The sequence below is a fragment of the Nyctereutes procyonoides genome, unplaced genomic scaffold (assembly GCF_905146905.1).
Source record: "Nyctereutes procyonoides isolate TBG_1078 unplaced genomic scaffold, NYPRO_anot_genome, whole genome shotgun sequence".
Lineage (NCBI taxonomy): Eukaryota > Metazoa > Chordata > Mammalia > Carnivora > Canidae > Nyctereutes > Nyctereutes procyonoides.
The window spans coordinates 21,285,786-21,309,702 of NW_026575132.1; the positions used below are offsets into that span (position 1 = coordinate 21,285,786).

The window sequence follows — 23,917 nt, forward strand, 5'->3', positions numbered from 1 at the left end:
ATTAGAGCCTGTGAACTGAAGTGAAGGAAACATTTACAATGCTGAATAACCTAAAGTGAAGACAGGGGTATCTAATTAGTCTTTCTTCTGACAATCTTTTTTTGGATTAATATTCTTCTCTTTGAAAAGTCTAACAGTGGTGCTTATGTCACCGACTCTACTGATAATTAATAGTGTTCGCCATACACCTACACATATTCCTTCCAAAATATTCTTGTGTGATGCCACTACTGGAAAGAACAGTTTCAATTAGAGAGGAGAGCTTTTGAAGTATAGATCATGTGGTCTATTATAAGGAATATGTCCTATTATAAAAGAAAAATCTCCCATAGAACATAATAGTTTATGTAACTTGCCTGGGAAATTGTTTAACAAAACACTTTATGGATACTTCATCAGGACATGACTTGATGAAGAAGCAGGAGTAGCATTCATCCACATTTTTCTTTTTTTAAATCCCTAAGATGTTTTCCTGTACTATTTCCACCCCAGTCACAAGCTTATTAACTTGGGAATGAGGTGACAGGGCCTTTGTCTTTGAATCTTGTAATTATAATTAATAGTAAGTTAAAGGGAAGCAGAAAGCTTATATTCAAAGTTTAAAGTAAAATGACTTTGTGGCACTTAGGGCAGGTGCCAGAAGATATTAAGTAAGAGCTCATTATTCTTATTAATAAGAACTTCAGGGAGACATCTTTGAGAAGCAGAGTCATTTTATGGTTACAAGAGGGACACCTATCTGTAGACAGAGCTTGGGAGTGGAACGTGCTCTTCTCATCTGAGGATGCCTAGGGCCTAGCAGAGGCTTTCCCAGACGGTTCCTTCACTAGTTTGTGCCAGTTTTATACATGAAGACAGAGATAGGAGTCAGTGTGTACATACTGTCCACTGCTTCCTTAATACATTTCTAAAAGTCATATCATGAAATAATCATAAAACTTCATTATATTTACTTGTGAAAGTATTATGTGGGGGTGGGGCTGCATTTTACCAAACGATTTAATATCCAATAAAGCCCAGCAGTGGCCAATGTCTGCCAGAGCAACATGGAAACATCATTTCTCTCTAAATATCTGCAATTTTAAGTACTAAATTTACTACCCATATTCTTTAAAAGAAGCATATATGATTTATAGAAGTTAACTACATGAAGGACCAGTTACAATGAGGTATAATAGTGTTGAATAATAATAACAGCTAACTTGGGGATACCTGGGTAGCTCAGCAGTTTGGTGCCTGCGTCCTTCGGCCCAGGATGTGATCCTGGAGTCCCGGGATCGAGTCCCACATTGGGGGGACTCTCCCCCCAATTGAGCCTGCTTCTCCCTCTGCCTGCATCTCTGCCTCTCTCTCTCTCTCTCTCTCTCTCTCTCTCTGTGTGTGTGTGTGTGTCTCATGAATAAATAAAATCTTTAAAAAATGTTAAAAAAATACAGCTAACTTTATGGAGAGCCAACCATGTTCAGATGTTGTTTCAAACACTTTGCATATGTCAACTTATTTTATCCTCACAACACCTCTTTGAATGAGGCTTATGGTTCCCTCCTTTTCACAAATATGGAACCTGAGACTGAGAGGTTATACAATGTAATTAGCTACTAAGGAAGTTGTAGACCAGTATTCAAATCTGGGCATGCCGGTCTCAGGGACTCTGTCTGTCCTGTGATACTGTTCACTGTATTTTCATTACTTGTCTACCACTATCCTAAGTCCTCTACGTGTATTACTTAATTCCCAGAACAAATCTATGAGGTCAATACTGTATTATTCCCATTTTTCAGATGAGGAAGCTGAGGAAAAGGCTAGTGAAATGACTCATCTGAGGATGCCTAGTAAGTAAAAACTGAAGCAAGAGGTCAGACTCACATCTTACTCTGGAGCCTACACTCTTAAACACTAGGCCACTCCAAACATGCGGTTGCTTTACATCAGGAATAGGCAAACTAGGGCCAGAGACCAAATCTGTCCCACCACATGGTTTTGTAAATAAAGTTTTTTTTTAGAACACATCCTTGCTTATTCATTTATATTTTGTTTATTGCTGCTTTCATTCTACAATGGCAGAGTTGAGTAGTTAGAGCAGAGACCATATGGTTCATAAGCCTAAAATATTCACTACCTGGGCCTTTATAGAAAGTTACCCAGCCTCTGCTTTAGAGCATAAGCACTTCTTTCTCAATTATCTTCCCTTCATCTCTCACCACTCTGAACCTAGCCAGCGCCTAATTTCCAGAAAATAACAAGTGACAGTAATAAAAAACCTTTCAAACATCATTAGAAAATGAGAAAAAAAAATCAGTTCTATAGAAAATCAAGGTGCATCTCAATCCCTTAGATAGAAATAAGACATTTGGATTGGTTTTTGCCATCTAAAAAAGGAAAAGGCAGTTGAGGGTCTGAGCTCCCTCTACTGAGACACATGGACTCTGGAGACAATCTGCTCATATTCATGTCTTCACTCTGCCACTTCCTGGCTTCATGACCTTGAGCAGATCACTTAACTTGCATGTATGCCAATTCCCCAATCTACAAGATGGGTATAATAGTAGACCTAACTCATAGGGGCATTATGACCATTAAATGAGTTAATACTTGTAATTTTATTATCAAGAACTGACTCCTATAAAGTGTTAATTATTTCTCCTGATCTTCTATTTTTTCAAAAGACTAATTCAAAGCTAAGAATAATAAAAGTTGAATATACTGGGGAAATTCTCAATGGATGAAAAGCCTATCAAATCAATGCTTAATAAATATCCTTCCACATTTTTCCTAACAGCGTGCTATATGAAAATAGGTGGATAAAAACTCATGGCCCTCTGACAGCTTGAAGTACAAGACAAGGCTCATAATAGTAGAGCAAGAGAATAAGATCTTTATTAAGTTCAACATATAATACATCAGCACAGAAACCTAATGCAGACAGGAATGTTAGAGAATGCTTCTCACCTGCTTTCCCCTACAGCACCAGAGCATTTTAATTGTAAATGGTAGGGTCCACTATAGCCTTTAAGACACTCAGATGTCAAGTAGTACCTAGCTCTGATACATACACTGACAGTTCCTGGATATGCTCGTAAACTCAGAGGTAACGGTGACTAAATGACTTAAGTATTTATGGGAAATGATATTATTGTCAAGCTCTTATAAGAATTGTTGATGTTTACAATATACAAACAAATATAATAAACTATGGGGCAGCCCGGGTGGCTCAGCAGTTTGGCACCGCCTTCAGCCCAGGATGTGATCCTGGAGACCCAGGATTGAGTCCCACATCGGGCTCCCTGTATGGAGTCTGCTTCTCCCTCTGCCTTTGTCTCTTCCTCTCTCTCTCTCTTTCTCATGAATAAATAACTAAAACCTTTCAAAAAAATAATAAACTACGAAAGACTAGTACTAAGTAGAAGTGGCTAAATCATGAACCCCAAATTGAGACTATCCTAAGTTCAAAGTCAGCCTCCATCCATTCCTGAATGTGAACTTGAGCAACTTATATCTCAATCCCTTACTTAGTCATAAAATAACAAAACTAATAGCACCGGTTATCAGTCATTCAGATACTTGACAAGCATTTATGGAATAGCTACCATGTGCCCACCACTGTTAGGATTGAGTGTACAGCAAATACACAACAAACAGGCCTAAACTATTGCCCACCTCAGCTTTTATTCCACTTATGAGAATTAAACATTTAGTACAAATCCTGGTGCACATTCAGTTTTCAAACAGTGCTGGATATCATTACTGTTAACTGATGAGCAAGAGGAGAAAGATTTCAGACACCAGTGCCTCACTGTGGAGTTGGTAATTTCACTGAATTTATGCATCTTGAAAATGTTTCTGGTCCATGGCCCTTACCTTGTGTTCTCAGTCTTGATCTTCTTCCACACAGAGTGATCTGAGTTGGCATTTGCTGCTCTTGATTAGGGGTCTTTATGATTAGGACTATGACCCAATATTGCTGATATACTTATTTAGTGACTAATCCAATAGCAAGTATTGATTGATTGTTATGAAAACATTCTCATCTGTATATGCTGAGTATATTTCTGTTCACTTAATGACCATTTTCATGGATAGGGGTGCCTGAGTGGCTCAGTTGGTTAAGCGACTGACTCTTGGTTTTGGCTGAGTCATGGTCTCAGGGTACTGGAATCTAACCCTGTGTTAGGCTCCGAGCTCAGCAGGGAGTCTGCTTCCTTTCTCTCCATCTTCCCCTCCCTCCTCTCATGCAATACACTCTCTCTCTAAAATAAATAAATCTTTTATAAAGACCATTTCATGGATGAAGTAAAATTATATTTAAAAAATAGAGTATCAGTGCTTGATTGAAATTTGTCCAGAATGATTAGAAGAAAACTTTTATATATGAGATTCTTTAAAAAAAAATAATTGTTAGAAAAGATCTATCTGAGCAATAAAACCAGAGACTGTGATGAGTAGGATCAGACCATCAGACCATGCCAAGTGGAAGTAGACATTCCAGGTGGCTTGGAGGAGACCCCAAAGTAGAAGGGATCAGAAAGAGTTTGGAAAAACACTTTCAAAACTGATTAACTACCAATGAGTTTGTGTTTATATTTTTTTCCTTAACTTCTACAAACAGCTCCCCTCACAAAAGTCATTTTGGAAACTTATCTTTCAAAGTCTGTAAAGACATCAATGATTTTAGTTATCTTACTTAAAGAGGGTAATTTATCATCTAGTCAAGTGTGCACGTGTCTGCCAGGAAAGCTTCGAGCCAACATATATCATACTCAGTAGCTTCAAGGATTTGGTTTGCCTTCTTATGTGTGTTTGAATATAGAATTCATTTCAATCTGACATTTTTTACCTCTCATCATATTTTTTCTTCTAATTAAGTTCTATAAATGTATCCTCTACCACATTTGAGCTGTAATAAATTCTTTTCCTGGATTGGCCTTCTGAAAGTCACAAACCAACATTGTGATGAATTGCAAAATGACTAATTTCCCTTTTGTGTTTATTTTGAGCAGCAGAATGCTGGAGAAAAATGAAGCAGAGTTTCACTAGAAAGAAGGTCCTGCTTAGAGTAGTTACATGCCTGTAAATTGAATATTTTCAACACTAACTGACCCCAGCAGATTTCTGAAATTGCATAGGTCTAATTCAAGGACATAATTTTTCAGCCCCAAGTTTTGGGATTTGATGGTATTACTGGAAGGGATCCATATTGAGGAAAGTTTTCCTCTCATATAAGCCCTGGAGTTAATGATGTAGGTGTGCACTGAGACCATGATGTCATTGGGAAATAGATTTCTTAAATTTTGTATTGCAGAAGAAAGGAACAAGGCTATTCACAGAATGGACTGCAGGAGAAATGAATGTAAAAATTGTATTTTGGGGGCACCCCAGTGGCACAGCAGTTTAGTGCTGCCTGCAGCCTGGGGTGTGATCCTGGAGATCCGGGATCAAGTCCCAGGTCGGACTTCCTGCGTGGAGCCTGCTTCTCCCTCTGCCTGTATCTCTGCCCCTCTCTCTCTCTCTCTGAATGAATGAATGAATGAATACATAAATTTTTTTAAAAATTTATTTTTTAAGTCTTTGTTTTACTTCGCTATATTATAGGCAAGTAAATGTATTATATCTTTGATTTGAGATGGCTATCCTGAAATTGAATAATTTGTTGGTAATATATAGGCTGGCATTTTAATAGGTGCTTAACAGTGGGCACATTTGTTCCTATTACATTGTAAAGCATAGATGAAACTCTATATAAATAAGATTAAAGCATTGCCATAGATAAAATATCAGGCATTAACCTTGTAGACTCTTGATTTTAGAATGGTTTAACTCCAATATTTAAATAGCCACAATGATCATAGCCCAGTTCAAATAATACTGCTTAATGTGTTAATCATTAATTTTACATACTTCTTTCTCATTTCTCTCTATGCCTTTATAAAGTGGGAATTGCCTTATGCATCCTGAATTCATTACTGTAATTTGTGTACTGTGCATTGACTGAAGCCAATTTAAGTGGCATATTAGCTTAGAATTTGAGCTTCTTCACTTTGTGTAGATAGTGGGCCATGGAGTTAATGTTTCATTTATAGTATTTGTTATAGAGCTATGATAATATGGTTATGATTCATGATCTTTTCCTGGATAATGCCTGATTTAAGATACACTGTAGTCTGAAAAGAATCTTAATTTTTTTTTCTGTAATAAGCATGGCTACTGGTCCACATATCCTAACACCAAACCATCATTGGCATGACTTTTCCTTTATAAAAGGAAAATCAGAATTATTGTTTTCAAGTCAGGATTTAGACATTCGCCTTAACTTGTCATCATAGTTTGCAAACGAGAAATCTGAGATCCAGTAAAGTTTATTAGATTGATGGCAATCAGAAGCTGTAAGCATTAGAACTACAGCCAGGATGTAGAACCTGGCTTTTCTGACTCCTGAGCCAACACTCTGCAAGCGAACTTGCCTTGATAAAATGGGATAACCACTGTCATTTCACTTAATCAGAATGTGGAACCATTTGCTATTATCTCCCCACAACACTCTTTTCTTGTCTCTCCCTGTGCAGTGTCATCATGCACCCCCACAAAGACATCCTAGTCACCTGTGGGGAGGACCGTCTCTGGAAGGTAGTGGGGCTCCCCAAAGGCAATGTGCTTCACACAGGATTTGGCCATACCGACTGGCTTTCCAACTGCTGCTTCCACCCCAGGTCAGTACACACAACTCCCTGAACCTGCTTCCACTCTCCAGGAATGCACTTGTTTATGTTTTGTCACTCTACTGGCTTTTTAAAAAAACTACTTTATTGAAATATGAAATGACATACAAAAAAAATTGTGCAAAGTTAATATATGCAACTTGGTAATTTAGAAGATAAACGTACATCCCTGAAACAACCACCACAATCTATGCCATAAACACACCTATTGTCTCTGAAAATTTCCTCCCACCCACATTACTATTAATTATAAGATACTTAAAATCTACCCTCCTAGAAATTTTTAAGTATACAATATAGGGGATCCCTGGGTGGCTCAGCGGTTTAGCACCTGCCTTCGGCCCAGGGTGTGATGCTGGACTGGAGTCCTGGGATCGAGTCCCGCATCAGGCTCCCTGCATGGAGCCTGCTTCTCCCTCTGCCTGTGTGTATCTGCCTCTCTCTCTCTCTCTCTCTGTCTCTCTGTCTCTCTGTCTCTCTCTCTCTCTCTCTGTGTGTGTGTGTCTCTCATGAATAATAAATAAAATATTTTTTAAAAAGAAATTTTTAAGTATACAATGTAATATTATTGACTCTATGTTCTAAAATAGATCTGCAGGACTTAGCCATCTTATATAAATGAAAGTTTGTACTTGGCTAGCTTTTATGACACTTTTCTCTCTGGAATCCCACACCCTCCACTGAATTTTGAGACATGTAGATAAATGGCTTTCTTGGCTTTCATTATATTGACTTTAGATTGATAGCTTTTGATATTTGGAACATGTAAAAGTCCACATGCTAACACACTTAGCAAAAGTAAGAAGTATCCCGGGACAAGCACAATTAATGCTCCTTGTACACACAAGCTCTGACAAGGCACATGGATTTCTAGTCAAGAATGCATGCCAGTCTTTACTTTGCTTGTTAATCTTACAGGTTTTCCTCTTAGAATTAAGTTATCTACTAAAAGGGATTAGAAGGAAGTGATCAATTTCTTTAAAAATTTAATGACACTCAAAATATTAAAGAGAACAAAGTAAAACTGAAGGCATTGAACCCTGTAATTGCAGAATTTACTGTATTTTGGTATCCAGAGGCCAAGGGCAGAGAAGTAAAGACATTGTTAAACACATAGGTCCTTATTTCTAGTGGCAGAAAGTTCTGCCCACACTCATTCCAGGGGCAACTCCTTTTCTACCCCAGTCCTGACTGTATTCTCTTATTCATCATTACACTGTTTAACATTTGTAAACACTCTTACATCTGGCTCTAACACTCTCTGGTCTACGTACTTTTGGGGACACATAGTTCTTGGTACAATCTCTAAACCATCCCATTGGGAAATTTTGTTCTTACGAGGACTCTATTGATTTATTTTCATGTTCACAAAATTCCTTTAAAAGAAAACCACTGTGTTTGTCTTATCCTTCATATGAATGCCAATGAAATTAGATTGAAATAAAAATAAACTAAATTTTTCAGAAATTTGTGACTGAATGAGAACAGTGAGGAGATTTATGTTAAATTTTGAAAAGCTCCTTAAAGTGTAATTTATCTTTGGTACTAGATGTGTGAATTTAATTTTTAAACATGTAGTGCATTTCATATCTGGTATATAGATAAACAGATTCATGCCACTTCTTACCTCTTAGAAACATAAAGCCCATCTTGCTAGCAGAGACAATGCAATTAGTAGTATAGCCTATCACTTATGTAGCTGCTGGGCATGCTAATCAGATTTCCATAATGCCCTGTTACCATGGTAGCCAGGGACTCAGAGATTTTTCTCATTAGTGCTTGACCAGCATAAAGTCCTTTTAATAGATCTTCCTGTTTTCCCACTCAATTACTTAAATTAAAATGAGGTGAAATACATCATTATTCACTCACAATATGAATTTACATTTAGTACTTTTCTTTGGCAGAATTGTAGTAAAATGCAGCTACACTTTTTTTTTTCTAGTGTGTAGGGAATCCTGAGAAACAAATACATTTAACCTTAAATGTTCTTAAGTGAGAAATGCTGAATAGCAAGTGTTCTTTCTGTAGAGTTAGTGAAAAATAACGAATGATTATTAGAAATAACAAGAAAAAAAACTCTTATATTTGGAGTAGAAATTAATTCAGAAAGAGTTTATATTTGAAACCTCAAAATTTTATAATGCAAACCAACATTGAAAAGCATATGCATAATAAAAACCAATGTATAATATTATGTATGTAATACATACACAAGCATACATGTTTTAAAATTTGTCGACACTTAACACTTCCCAAAATTTAAATTTTTGAACTTTGATTTTTATTGTGGCTTAGGTAATTTGGTCAGTAAAAAAATAGTTTATTGTTGAAGGTAATATTTTTTTCTATTTCTCTATATACTCATCTGTTAAAAAATTAAACATAAATTTGATTCAAATATGATACTTCAGTATGTAGTTGGGTCTTTGGCTAAAGAATGCAATCGTAGTCTTTCTCAGAGCCCATTTGTGTGACCAGCTTGATTCTTCTCCCTGGGAAGAGGCTCAGAGTGGACACACTATGTACTTGATCCCTGTGCTCTTCACATAGGAAAAGAAACTTGTACATTTTCTTTATTTTATTTTTAATTGTAGTTGTTCCTGTGTTTCTGTGTAGCTGTGACTAGAAACTGTAACTTACTTTACTTCCAACTGGATGTCTTCCTGATTACTATGACATTCAATGCAATGTCTCTTCTTCCACAATGACATGACCCAGATTTCTTCTGGGGGTCAATCCTACTTGATATGACAGTAGTACTTACCCTGACCTAAGCAAATCAATCTTTGTTGTCCTATTTCACTTGCCAAAGTAGGCCTCTTCAATATATAAACAACAAATACAACAGGCATAGTAATATTTATATCAAAGATTGATAGATGAAAAAAAATAGCTGAAAAGATGATTTCTCACTTGAGAATTCAGATAATATGATGTGGAAATATATAAAACAAAAGATCTTGTAAATACAGGAAGATTCTGACAAACTATAATCATCAGAGTCAAGGATTATCTCTCTCAATTTTTTTAACCTGTCAAGTAAACAAAATTACAATGGAATTAGAGGAATTAATAAACTAGCAAGTATATTTAATAGTATATGTTGAACTTTATGAACAGAAAATATAGATTATTTTAAATCATTTTTTATTTTTATTTTAAATCATTTGTTTTTAAAAAAACACATAAATCTTACACAAAAATTTAGTGTAAACTAATTCTTCAGAATAGAAATTATACAATCTACAATTTGTAAAGAAGATTTAATAATAAAAGAAAATAAATCAATAACTTAAATAAAATGAAGCCTGCATTATTAAAAAGTAAATAAATGAATATTGAGTCACAGAGGAACTATAAACACTAGTTGATGAACAATCACTACCACAATACTTACTATACATATGAGATGTAACCAAAGCTGTAGTCAGAGTAAAATTCATAGCTTTCAATGTTTTTTTATTAAACACACACAAAAATAAAAAGTGAATTATAAATTCAGATAAAAAGTACAACTGGTCAACAAAAGGTAGAAAAGCAAAAGAATGAAAAATAGAAATTAAAATAAAAAGACGGAATATGTTTTAATCTAAAAGTTTTTTGAGAAAATAGAAAAATAAAGAACTATAATAATATAAGTATAGACACCTCAAAAAACTGCTGGAAAAATGAAAGTGAGGAAACAGAAATATAAACCTAAGTGATTTGAGAGGAGTTAAGATCACAGAGATAAATATATATCTATAAAATATATAAAATATATATATACATCTAAGTATATATATATTCATGTATATATCTCCAAATATACATATATTTATCCAAATATATATATTTGATAAAATCATAGATTTCTATAAAAGTAAATATTACCAATACTTAATCAAGATGGAATAGAACCCAGAATAGATTAATAACAATGGGAAAAAAAAACAGTTCTAAAAGTTATACTTTGCATTCCTATGTTGAGCAGTTCTATTGGCTGAGTTTTAAAAATTTTATTTTAAAAAATCAATTTTTGTGTTCAAGGAATTTTTTGAAGCCAAGGAAAATAAGGAAATTTTAGTACTAGTTTTAAAAATACAGCAAAAATATAACTCTAAACTGAACAAATCCAGGCCTCTACCCCATAACTATAGGCCCACTTCACAATTACAGTTGCAAAACTTTTAAAGAGAAAGGAACTGGAATTCAGTCACATGTTTGAAAAAAACAATGTGCAATGACCAAATAAGATTTGTATTTGAAAAGTATGGAAAACATAAGTGATTCGACTATGAGGACATTATAACATAAATTGTAATAGTAGATAAATATTGAAAATTACTTTAAAATGGATGGATAAAAACCTAGTATCTGTATTTAAGGCACATATATTTGCAAATATTGTTACGCTTCATGTGTTGCAGTTGACAAGAAGAATAGGTTTTGAAACAGCTGGAAAACTAAGAAAATACGGTGGGTGAATGTAGACTCTGGATGCCATGGACTTAGGTCAAAATAGGAATGGGTGCTTACAGGTAATAGGCAAAGTGGGAAACATAAAACCAAGCAATCAAAAATACCTAAAATACCTAAAATCAGCATACGAGCAAGGCTCACATATCTGTGCAAGCTTAGTTACTTATCAATATTTATTCTCAATAAATGTCAGCCACATATTTTTCTTTCCTTTAATGATAATGATTTTTTTATTCAAACAGTTTGAACACTGACATTTTCTAACATTTTCACACAAGAAAATGTACATGGGGAAACTTTTAATTATAAACACTGGACCAATATTTTACAGACTATACAACTGACAGCATTTAAAAATTCTTGTCACAGAAGGCCAGTCTCCCAAAGGGTGTATCGTTTCAAAATAATGCTGTACACACCCTGATCATTACTAGAAGTTGTTTGCAGTAGAATTGATTTTGTTTGTATCTAAGTTTCTAAGTTCCTTAGTAGGATTTGTGAATCAAGACAATTTTTAGGAATGACGTGGGTAACTAATCACTGAAGAACTGACTGTTACTACATATTTACCACTAGATGGCAATCATACATTGGTAAGGTAAAACACCCTTTGCATTTACAGGGTAGACTAAGGAACTAGCTGTGAAAGAGATTTTTATCAGTTACTGAAAATGGTGAAAGAGTGGAGCAATACAGAGAATGTGCACTGGCATTGCCTTTGCACTGTTGAGTGAAATGTACAATTCCACAAAGTAGAAACTAAGCATACCCCAGTGCAAATCAGATATCCGACTCTTAACCACTGACGCATGGAATCAGTTTTAGGTTGCCCATGTTAGAATCCTAGCTTCACCTTTGCTAGTTCTATCAGTTTTCTCATCTGTGAAATGGACATCATAATGATACCTACCTTGTAGATTGATGGTGAAGGTGAAATGCTATAGTATATTAAAAACACAAATACTATTGCCTGATACATATATGCTCAGTAAGTGTTACCATTATCATTTGTTATTCATTCATTTGGTATTTTGAGGATGTAGAGATAACTCAAAACTTTTTAATAAAACTGGCAGCCTTAAACACAGTGAGATAAGAAAGGAAGAATATGTTGTGATGACTGGGTCCCACCGAGCCCATTAGAAAAACACTATCAAACCATATTTCATCATGTCTGAAATTCTTATCAAGTTAAACATCAAACAGTTATAAATTGAAAAATAAATATAATTAATGTAAAAAGATGTTTGTTATATAACTAATCTTAGCTCTTAAAAAACAAGTTTTTAAAACTTACACTAATAATTTATACCATATTTTGTTTCTAAAGAAGAGAGAAAGAATTCTGCATATTACTTTATTTTTGGTTTTAATTGAAAAAAAATTTTGATCAGAAACACCAAAACCAAAAGCTTTAAAAAAAAAGATTTTATTTATTTATTCATGAAAGAGAGAGAGAGAGAGAGAGGCAGAGACACAGGCAGAGGGAGAAGCAGGCTCCATGCAGGGAGCCTGATGCGGGACTCGATTCTGGGACTCCAGGACCATGTCCTGGGCCAAAGGCAGGTGCTAAACCACTGAGCCACCCAGGGATTCCCCAAAAGCTTTTTAAAATACTTTTTTTTCTATTTGTTTTTTGAGGAATATAAAGCATATAGTGTTTGACCTCCTGTATCCACAGACATGTTTTATTGTTATTGGTTGATTCAGACTAGTTTTGGGCAACTGAAACACAGAGTTACATATCAATCTCCAGGTTAATATTAAGAGGTAAATAGAACACACACTATGCTATTTACTCCTTTCCTCTACCAGGGAATGATACCAATGACAGTGAGGTAGTTTTGAGATAAATACAATGTCCAGTTCTCTGTTTCTTGGGATTATGTTTTCTTTTGTATGCCCAGAGCTTATTATGTGAAACAGTGTGTATCTTCCTAAATATCTCTATAAAATGAAAGTATTAGGGATTAGTGGTTTAAACAATTTCAGAGTGTTGCATTTTTTTCCTGAGTTCATTGCCTGAGGCAGAAATAGACCTGAGAGCATCCTGTTAAACATAACTTCTACCCTTATAAGCTGATTTATGATTTGTGAATAAATAGGCCTCTACAAAATCCCTCATACTCTCTCTTCCCTGTATAAGCTATCTATTTATATATTTATATAATGCTTAAAATCATAGCATGAAAGCTCCTTGACAAGTATATCATTCAGTTATTGAAAAAAACGGAAGCACGAATAATCTTTTTATTTGCTGGAAGCATGAAGTCAAGAGTTCAAATTTCAAAGCATAATGAAGAAGTCGATGTACAATTTCCATAAGATTGTAGTGTCTTGCTTCTTCCTGAGCTTTAGAGGTAGATACTTTGATCATCTGGAAACCTCAGTAGATTTTTAACAAAATAATTTTGAGATATACCTGTTAAATGATTAATGGTCTACTTTCTATTATTTGAAGGGGGTATACATTATAATTTCCTTCTTAATGTAGTAAGTCCTGTTGGTGTGAAAGAGATAAGGCTTGAAAATATTAGCACTTATTTAATGTTTTTTAATTTTTAAAGTAATATGTAATCACCATTAAGAAAAGTGTTAAGAAAATATATATTTTGAGACACCTGGGTAGTGCAGTTGGCTTAGCATCCAACTTGATTTTAACTTAGGTCATGGTCTCAGGGTCATGAGATCAAGCCGTGCATCAGGCTCTATGCTTCATGGGGAGTCTGCTTAAGATTCTTTTCTCCATCTGCCCTTCTGTCACACTTGTGCACTCTCTCTCTCCATCTCAAATAAATAAATAAATCTTTAAAAATAGAGGAAGTATTTCTCATAGTCTCACAGCTCAGTGAAAGTTGAAGACACTGCCCAAGGGTTCTCCTGAGGCAAATGACAGGATGTGGTTCTACAGAAGAAGCACTTCCTAAAGTCAGACCCTTTTTCAAGTGTTTATATGACAAAAACAGATGTATCATTTTATTTAATCTCTGGTAGCCTAGTTGCTCATTTGAAAATGGGAATAACCTACTTCCTTAGGTTTACGTGAAGGCTGCATGAGAAAATTTATATAGAACATTTGGCTGTCTTGGGCTCAGAATACGCATTTGGTAACAGCAGAATTGTTCATGTTGTTGGGCAGATTTTTGCCTTGATGTGTGTTTTTTTTTTTCCTGAAAGCAATATTGTCTCCAGATCTATTGGCCTCTCTACCTTGACCTAGCAAGAAAGAAATCCAAGGAACACTTAAAAACATTAAGAGCAGGATCTGTATGATACCCATCTTTGTATAACATATCAATTGAAACATTATAGGGAGTCAATAAATATTTACTTAAAATGAACAGAATTGAAGATGTTAGACCAGGAATGTAGCCACTTTTATTCATATTCCTAATAGTATCATGTGATTATAGGGATATACTCACAAACATGCACAAACATACACATTCACATGCATACAACTCATTATTAATGAGATCATTTTATCAAAAAAAAAAAAAACCCAAGCCTACTATTCTTCATTTGCCACAAAACCTCTAAAAAAATATCAAGTCTTCTCTTAATAATATTACCATGAGGATAAATTTCATTCAAAAACTCAGTTGTAGGGCAGTCTTGGTGGCTAGGTGGTTTAGTGCCGCCCTTAGCCCAGGGCCTGATCCTGGAGACCCGGGATCGAATCCCACGTCAGGCTCCCTGCATGGAGCCTGCTTCTCCCTCTGCCTGTGTCTCTGCCTCTTTCCTTCTGTGTCTCTCATGAATAAATAAATAAAAATCTTAAAAAAAAAACCTCAGTTATAAGGGGAAGCATTTCTAGGATGGCTGAATAAGAACCTTCAAAAATGTCCTCCTCTGTAAAAGTTGAGAGAACATTGGCAAAAATTGCTAAAATCAATTTTGTTTAGAACTTAACCAAAGGCCTGCCCCCTGTTCCCATTCCTCTCTCTGTAGCTCTGCAGTAGCTTTGAAAATCAACTGCCTCACAATCATGGTAGCTGTGAAAACCAGTACCAGCAACTAGAGGTGTCAAAAAAGTTTGGAGATCACAAAGCCCCATTCTCAGACAGATATCACTATTTATACTTTCTGGAAGCCTCCTGGAAATATCTATATGCAGAGTTTGTTTTTATTAGACCCGAGTCAGAACTTATTCTGTATGAATGGATTATTTGACAGGGCATTTGCAGCAAACAATTAGCGGTATGTGTTTAATATTGCAGCTGCCAGAGGCAGCAATAACAGACAAGAGGTTGACCAAATTCTTTTTTTTTTTTAAAGATTTTATTTATTTATTTATTTATTCATTCATTCATTCATTCATTCATTCATTCATGATAGAGAGAGAGAGAAAGAGACACAAGCAGAGGGAGAAACAGGCTCCATGCAGGGAGCCCGACATGGGACTCGATCCCGGGTCGCCAGGATCAGGGCCTGAGCCGAAGGCAGGTGCTTAAACGACTGAGCCACCCAGGCTGCCCCCAAATTCTTAAATAGTAAAGCAAAATAATTAAATATCCCTAAGGGCTTTGAAATACTGCCATATTCCTAGAAATGTCAGAGGACACATGCATTTGAAGAAGTGCATGCATGCCCAGAAAAGACTTGAGAAGAGTCTAATCTCTCACCTCTGACTGACCTTGAGAACTTGTGCAAGCAGGAAGCAAAGGCTAAGGCACTCTATAAACTTCCAGGGTGTTGAGGATGTACCCAGCATCCATACAGAGCCACTTGCGAAGGTTGGATGACTTATTGACTCAAGGCATTAAACCAGCACCTGTCCAATTATTAGCTAAATGAGCAGACTTCTGTGGCCACACACAACAAAGAATATATTATTTCAGGAAAGACACTAAGAAACAAATAACAACAACAAATAGTAGTAATGACAATCCTGGAGAGGAGGAAGTCTGACTTCCAGACTTTCCATATTACTTTAAATGTCAGATTTAAAAAAAAAAAGTCAGATTTTAAACAATGACCAGAAATAGAAAATATGAAAAGAAGCAAGACAATGTACAGAGCCTATACATATTTTATATTATAAAGTGGAATTAAAATTGCAGATGAAATTAAGGTTTCTAGTCCATTGACATTAAGATGTGAAAATTACCCTGGATTATCCAGGTGGGCCCCATGTAATCACGTCCCCTTTAAATGTGAAAAAGGAAAGCAGAAGGGTTACAGTAAGAGTGATATGAAACTATGTGATGTCTTCTCCCATCAAGACACCTGTTTTTTTGATACTTTGACCTCAGTTCAGTGAAACTTATTTCAGAGTTCCAGAATTAGAAAATAATAAATTTGTGTTATTTTATGCCACCAACTTTGTGGTAATGTGTTATAACACACATAAGAAAAGAACTAATACAGTGTGAGTATTGTTATTAAATATATTCCTAAATATTCTATTTGTATTGATGCTATTGTAAATAAAATTGCTTTCTTAATTTTCAGATTGTTCATTCCTAAGGTCTAAAAATGCAGTTGATTTTTGTGTATTCATCTTGTATCACTATGCAACCTCATTTATTAATTTCAATATTTTTGGTAGAATTCTTAGAGTTTTCTAGATATGTTATCTTCACATATTATTTGCAAAGATTTTCCTTTTTCCAATATAGATGCCTTTTTAAATCTAATTATTCAGTAAAAACTTCAGAACAATGTTGAATAGACATGGCAAGAGCAGAGGTCCTTGTCTTATTGCTAATCTTAGGAAGAAAGTGTTTTGTCTTTGACCATTAAATATGATCTTAATTGTGGATTTTTTGTGGATGCATTTATCAGGTTTAGGGCATTCCCTTTTATTCTCAATTCTGTGAGTGTATTTATCTTGAGAGGGTATTGGGTTTTATTAAATAACTTTCCTGCAACTATTGAAATAGCTATGTAGTCTTTATCATTTATCAATAGTGTTTTTTGTCGACTGATTTTTATCAAACAACTTTGCATTCCTTGAATAAATGCTAATTAATCATGCTGTATATAACCCTTTTCATGTATTGTTGGATTCAGTTTACTATTTTGTTGAATATATTTGCATCTATACTCATAAGAGATAGAGGTTATACTTTTCTTGTGATGTCTTTCTTGGCTTTGGAAATCAGACCAATATTGGCCTAAAAGAATAAGTTAGGAATCATTTCCTCTCCCCATATTTTTTGGAAGCATTTGTGAAGAATTGGTATTAATTCTTTGGCAAAATTCATCAATGAAGCCAGTTGGTCCTGAGCTTTTCTTTGTGGAAAAGTTTTGATTACTAATTCAACTTGAGGAATTTGTCCATTTCGTCTAGGTTATTGAATTTGTGTCACATTGTTGCCATATTTATTGTCAAGTTTTTTGCAGTTTCCTAAATAATCCCTTTAATTCTGTAAATTTGGTAGTAATGCCTTCTTTCATTCTTGATTTTAGTAATTAGTCTCTCTCTTTTTTTGTTGATCAGTCTAGCAAAAGATTTGTCAATTTTGTTGCTTTTCTCAAAGAACCAACTTTTATTGTTGATTTTCTATGTATTTTTCTCTATTTCATTTATTTCCACTCTATTCTTTCCTTCTGCTTTCCTTGGATTTTTTTTAAGTTTCTTAATGTGTAAGGTTAGATAGCATTTGAGATCTTTATTCTTTTCAAATGTACTATTTATAATACATTTACCTTCTAAGCAGTGCTATGGGGAGCATTCCATAAGTTTCAGTATGTTGTATTTTTGTCTCCATTTTACAAAAGTATTTTCTGATTTTTCTTGTAAAATTTCTTCTTTGAGCCATTGGCCAATTAAGGAGTATGCTACTTGATTTCCACTTATTTGTGAATTTCATAAATTTCCTTCTTTAATTCCATTGTAGTTAAAGAACATACTTCATATGATTTAATTCCTTTAAATTTACTGAGGCTTTTTTAAAGCATTAATATGTTATCCCAAAGAATGTTTGATGTACGTGTGGGAAGAATGTATATTCTTATTTTGCTGAGTAGAGTCTTTGACAGATGTCTGTTAGGTCTAATTGGCTTACACTGTTAAGTTTTATATTCCTTTGTTGCTCTTCTAATTATCCTATCTATCATTAAAATTAAGAAATTGAAGTCCCCAAATGTTATTGTTGAATTGTCTATTTCTTCTATTAATTCTGTGACTTTTGCTTCATATATTTTGGGTCTTGTATTAGTTTTTTTTTTTTTATTATTGTTGCTGCAACAAATACCACAAGCATAACAAATTCAACAAACATAACAAAAACAACAGTTTATTACCTTGTAGTTCCGGAGATCAGAAATCAGAAATGGCAGAGGGGGTTCCAGGGTGGCTCAGATGGGTAAGCGTCTGCCTTCAGCTCAGGTCATGTTCTCAGGGTCTTGGGATCGAGCCCTACATCAAGCTCCCGAATCAGTGGGGAATCTGCTTCTCCTCCCTCTTCCTCTTCCTTTTCCTCCTCCCCTGCTCATGTTCTCTCTCTCTCACTCTGTACCCCTCTGTCTCAAATGAATAAATAAAATATTTTTTTTAAAAAAGAAAGAAATCAGAAATGGGTCTCACTGGCTTACTTAGGTTGTAAAATGCTACAGACACATTGGAAAAACAGTGTAGCACTTCTTCAAAATGCTAAATACACAATTACCATGTGACCAAGCATTTCCACCCATAGGTTTATATCCAAGAAAATTAAAAGCATAGGTCCACACAAAAACTTCTATGCAAATGTTTATAGCAGCATTATTCATGATGACCAAAAAAAAAGGAAATAATCAAAATTTCCATCAACTGATGAACAGATAAAGAAAATATGTTATATCAAGACAGTGAAATATTTTTTCAACAATAAGAGGCTATGAAGTACTGATACATGCTGTACCATGTTGAAAAAATTGGTAAGTGCTTACCAGGGACGGCAAAGAGGAAAGAATGAGGAGTAACTAATGAATATGGATTTTCTTTGGGGTGTGATAAAAATATTATCAGATGAGCGCACCTGGGTGGCTCAGTCAGTTAAACACCTGCCTTTGCCTTTGGGTATCTTTCTTGATAATAAATAAAAAGTTAAGAAAAAAAAATTGCCAGATGAAATAGTGGTGATGGTTATACAACTCTGTAAATATACTTCAAACCATTGAATTTGCCCTATAAATTGGTGAATTTTATGATATATGAATTATATATCAATAAAGCTCTTTTAAAAAAACAATTATACATATAAATACAAATGACCCTGTCTAGTGGTATGATAGACAGATATAGAGTAACTTTTATGAAATTTTAAAGGGCTTACTATATATCTTTCTTATAAAAGTTAATCATTTCTATTTTTAAAATATTTTGGTAAAATAGTGATACACATTTGATAATTTTAAATTGATGCTTAATGCTTGGAACATCATTCTGGACATAGAAGAAAAATGAAATAATTTTTGTGTATAATCCTAACCCTAAAAGATGTCTAGTTTAATCTCTACAGTACTCACACCTACATTCTACTTTATGTATAAACTATATTAGGAATAGAACTATAGGTATATTAAATTAGAACAGATATGTACTTTTCTATTTGTACCAATTTATATTCCCTTCCATAGTATATGAATGATTATTCTTGCCAACTCTGAATTTTTATTTTTTTTCAAACTCTTGGATGTATAATGAGTATGACATTGACACTAAAAACTGAAATTATTAAAAAAACTGAAATTATTAGTGAAACTAATCTTTTCTTGTAGATTAGCTATTTATATTTCTTTTGTGAATAACTCAACTTTTTTATTTTTAAAAATTCTATTTCTTTATAAGAACCTTTTTTTGTTTGTTTGTTAAATATAACCGTTTTATACTATGTAATACATAAATATCTCCCAGACTTAGTCTTCAAATAAATGTTTGCTTATGGAGCTTTTTTGTTTGATAAATATCTTTCTTTATGGTTTGTTATTCTTGTTTGATATTAAATTTTTCCAAAAGTTATGTAGCATTATTTACTAACCAATTATTCATATGGCTCTCTTTTTGCCCTAATGCATATAAAAACGTTCACCTCACCATTTATTCTCTTGTTTAATGGTTCTCTTTTTTTAATTTCACCATTTAAAATATTTATTTTATTCTTAATGTTGCAAAAGAACATAACTATTTTTTTCCATTAAGAACAGCATGAGCTGTAGGCTCGAATCAAACTTCTTTTTTATTGTTTATCTTTATGACTTAGACTTATTTTAATACGAGATGTGTAAACAACTCTGTGGTCAGTTGATGATATTGTCTACTGCTGGTATCATTATACCAACTACTGCTGGTATCATTATACCAATATTTCCAATTCCTTTTTTTTCCATATCTACCTTGTTATTAGATTTTCCTCAAGCTTTGACCCAAAGTACTTCTTAATTTAATGACTTTTGTTGTTTTTGAAGCAGCCTCCACATTTGTGGAGCTCCAGCATGGGGCTTTAACTCACAACCCTGTGATCAAAACCTGAGCTGAGATCAACAATCAGATGCTTAACTGACTGAACCACACAGGTGCCCCAATTCAATGATTCTTAATAAACAAAAATTTTTTTTTCATTTTGAATGAAAAATGTGGGCTCTAATCTTTGTGTCTAATTCAAAGCATTTTTATTCATATTGTTTTAATAATTATTTTTATGTCATTTGTTTTGTTTTCTCTTTCTGACATTGCTCCTATCTTCTATTTGATTTCTCAACTCTGTTCTCTATTTTTATCAACTTCATCTAATTTATCCCTTTACCCTTCTTTCAGGGATGAAGTTAAAAAAATTATTATTTTTTACCTTGAACTTATTTTGTTTGCAGATTTTAATCTGATAATTATATTTTTCATTGCTATATGTAAAAGACCTATAATTGTGGTTCTTGTCTGTAAACAATTAAGTACCATACATGTAACCCAGTTTAGAACTGATCTTCATATCCCCAGAAGAGCTGGGAAGTGGCCTCTGCTACCTTATTCTTTTTCCAGTTCACTAATTTATAGCCACATCTGTCACCTGCCACTGCCAGTGTTGAGGCCCACCCTCAAAGCACTTTAATTGGACAAATATGAAAATACCTTATTTCACATAGATCTGCCATGGTATGTGATCCTGCTGTTTGTATCATTCCAATCTGCCTTGTATGGTAGACAAATATCACCTTCACATATATAATTAATTTGGGTCACGGATTCATACTTAAGAGGCTTGAGAGAATACAGCAATTTTCATCACCTTTTTTTTACTCCCTGACTTGGGACATAAGAGTGAGATAGCTCAGAAGGCATGTTCTTGGTATAGCCAATCGGAGCTGCATCTTGAGTCTTCAGCTAGTTTCTGAAATTGACACTTACCTTATCTGAGCAGCCTCAGAATCTGCCACTGTCTTCCTCTTACAAAACACTTCTGATAGGTGAGCCACACATGGTACTTATCCAGTTAACAGAAAACAATTGAAAACATAGAACTGATACATTCAAATGAACAAAATACATATATATATATATATATAATATCCCTTCCTTGAGCGGGTTTATCATCTCCTGTATCCCATCTTTACAAATGTCCCATCCCCAAATATATTTCATGATCCTCACTTTTTTTGTATTTTTCCTACCTCATTGTTTCTAACCTTTATAGATGTTAAATTGTTTAATGCTGAATTGTCTGAACATTTGGCAAATAGGATTCAGTAGTTTTCTAATTGTTTTCTTCCTTTTTTTATTAGTGAATAGATTTTAGAGAGTGCTGTTTTCTCAGATTCTTTACAATTGTCCCATTCTTCTGACTTCTAGAATCATTTCAAAGCTCTTATGGCTTAAAGAAAAAAATAAGATGTCGAATAAATAACCCAATGGGAAACTAGTCTAAGTGTGCTAACTTACCATTAATTTTATATGCTTCTTCCAGAATGAAGCTTTAAAGCTTCATGAGCTTTCTGCTTTTCTTAGACCTTTGCTAAAAAGGAAGGCCTACTTCTGAGATTTTATGATCCATTCAGATCTAGAGAGAGCTCCCACTGGGTATTCTGCTTATAATTTAGACACTTGTTTTAGAAAAACATCCCTTGCTGCAATGACCTTCTGTGTATTATGACAACTAGTCCCATAAATTCCTTTCTCTCTCTATCTGAAGTGGTATTAGTGGGGTTTTCTAGCCTTTTTTTTTCTAAGTTCTTTTTAATGTTGCTCTTCTTTTACAGATGTGAAACTGTAAACCAGACCATTATGCATTCTTCCAACCAATTTGGTGTGCAGTATATTAAGCAAATATTTTTTTTAATCTTGGGCATTTTTTTTAGAGACTATTCATGAGAGACAGAGAGAGGCAGAGAGATAGGCAGAGGGAGAAGCAGGCTCCCTACAGGGAACCCCATGCGGGACTCTATCCCAGGACTTTGGGATCATGCCCTGAGCCAAAGGCAGACACTCAACCACTGAGCCAATCAGGTGTCCCGAAATATTGGGCATTTGATGACATTTCCCAGTCTTCAAATATAGAGCATATTCTTTATTTTCATTCATTCATGGCCATTCTTAGAAACTCAGGGTGGGGAAAGTTAGAAGCCTGGTCCATGCCATGATCTTAACTAGAAGTCCATATTTATTTTTAATAGATGATTAAAATTGACCTTTGAGGTCATTTTTATTCCTGAGTTTTTATATAAGCAAATTTTACCCTAAGACTATTTTTGTAAGCAGGAAGTTTCTCAGGTCAAATAGATGCTGTCAAAATAATGACTCCTAGAACTGTTAAATGTCATGAGAAACTAACATTTTGCCTCTAGTTAAACCAAAAATCATTCAACTGTATCTAAGCTGTAAAGAAATATTAGCTTGTATGACCTAACCTTGCTGATTGATGGCCTGATTAAATTACACAGGAAACCTTGGCAGGTTATTGCAGTTTTTAGAAAATTTTGTTGCTTCACAAATATCAGTAAAGCTCACAGTTCTCACCTCAGAAAGGCATTATAATATATATGAAAGCATTCTAATCGAGAGGATGTAACACCTTGAAAGACTACATAAGCCCTTAGGTCAAAAGTTGTCATTCTGCATCTACAATATGCTTTGATGTAAATGTGCACCAGGGCCACATCCATATGGGCAAACTGGGTCAGGGCATGGCTATTCTATTTATTTTCAACTCTTTTTACAAACTATATCAAATGCTGAGCACAATCATAGAATAACCATAGCCATTATAAAGGCAGCAACATGACTATAGTCGGTTTTCATTCTTAAGTATTGTTACTGATAATTGCAAGGTAAGCAATATAGAAATCTTAGTGATATACTAAATATACTGTTGTTTTAATTTGGTTGGCATCCTTGTTAGAGACGGTTGAATTTTTCAAATACCATTAGGGCTTAATTCTCTGCAAGAGCCCTGACTGAAAACCAAGGTCCAGTTAGTGGTGATAGAAGAAAACAGTGGCTTATGAAGATATATAAAAGATAGACTCAATAAAAATAGCCCTTCTTGTTGGAATTGGAGAAGAGTGAGAATTTAATATGTTTCCAGAGTTTTAACTTGAAAAACTAGATTTATGAAATAATATAGGTAAAGGGATGCATTTCTGGAAAATTTTATAATTTGGGGGAGGTTTATTGAGTTTGAAACATCTGTGGGACATTTAGGTAGATATTTAGCATGTGACTCTGAATCTCAGGAGAGAGATTTTTGAGCTAGTCTATGAATTATCTACTGCCACAGCGATGTTGCATAATAAAACTACTTCAAATATTTTTAGCTTACTAT

General features: G+C 34.3%; 1 protein-coding gene across 1 annotated transcript in view; it reads left to right on the forward strand.

Annotated features, from left to right (window-relative positions):
- The window catches only part of SPAG16 (sperm associated antigen 16), a 925,123-nt gene that overhangs the window by 437,827 nt on the left and 463,379 nt on the right, over nucleotides 1–23,917 (forward strand). Inside the window, exon 11 of the mRNA XM_055345436.1 lies at nucleotides 6,561–6,704. Coding sequence (XP_055201411.1) covers nucleotides 6,561–6,704 — 144 coding nt within the window. The remainder of the gene's footprint in view (nucleotides 1–6,560; nucleotides 6,705–23,917) is intronic.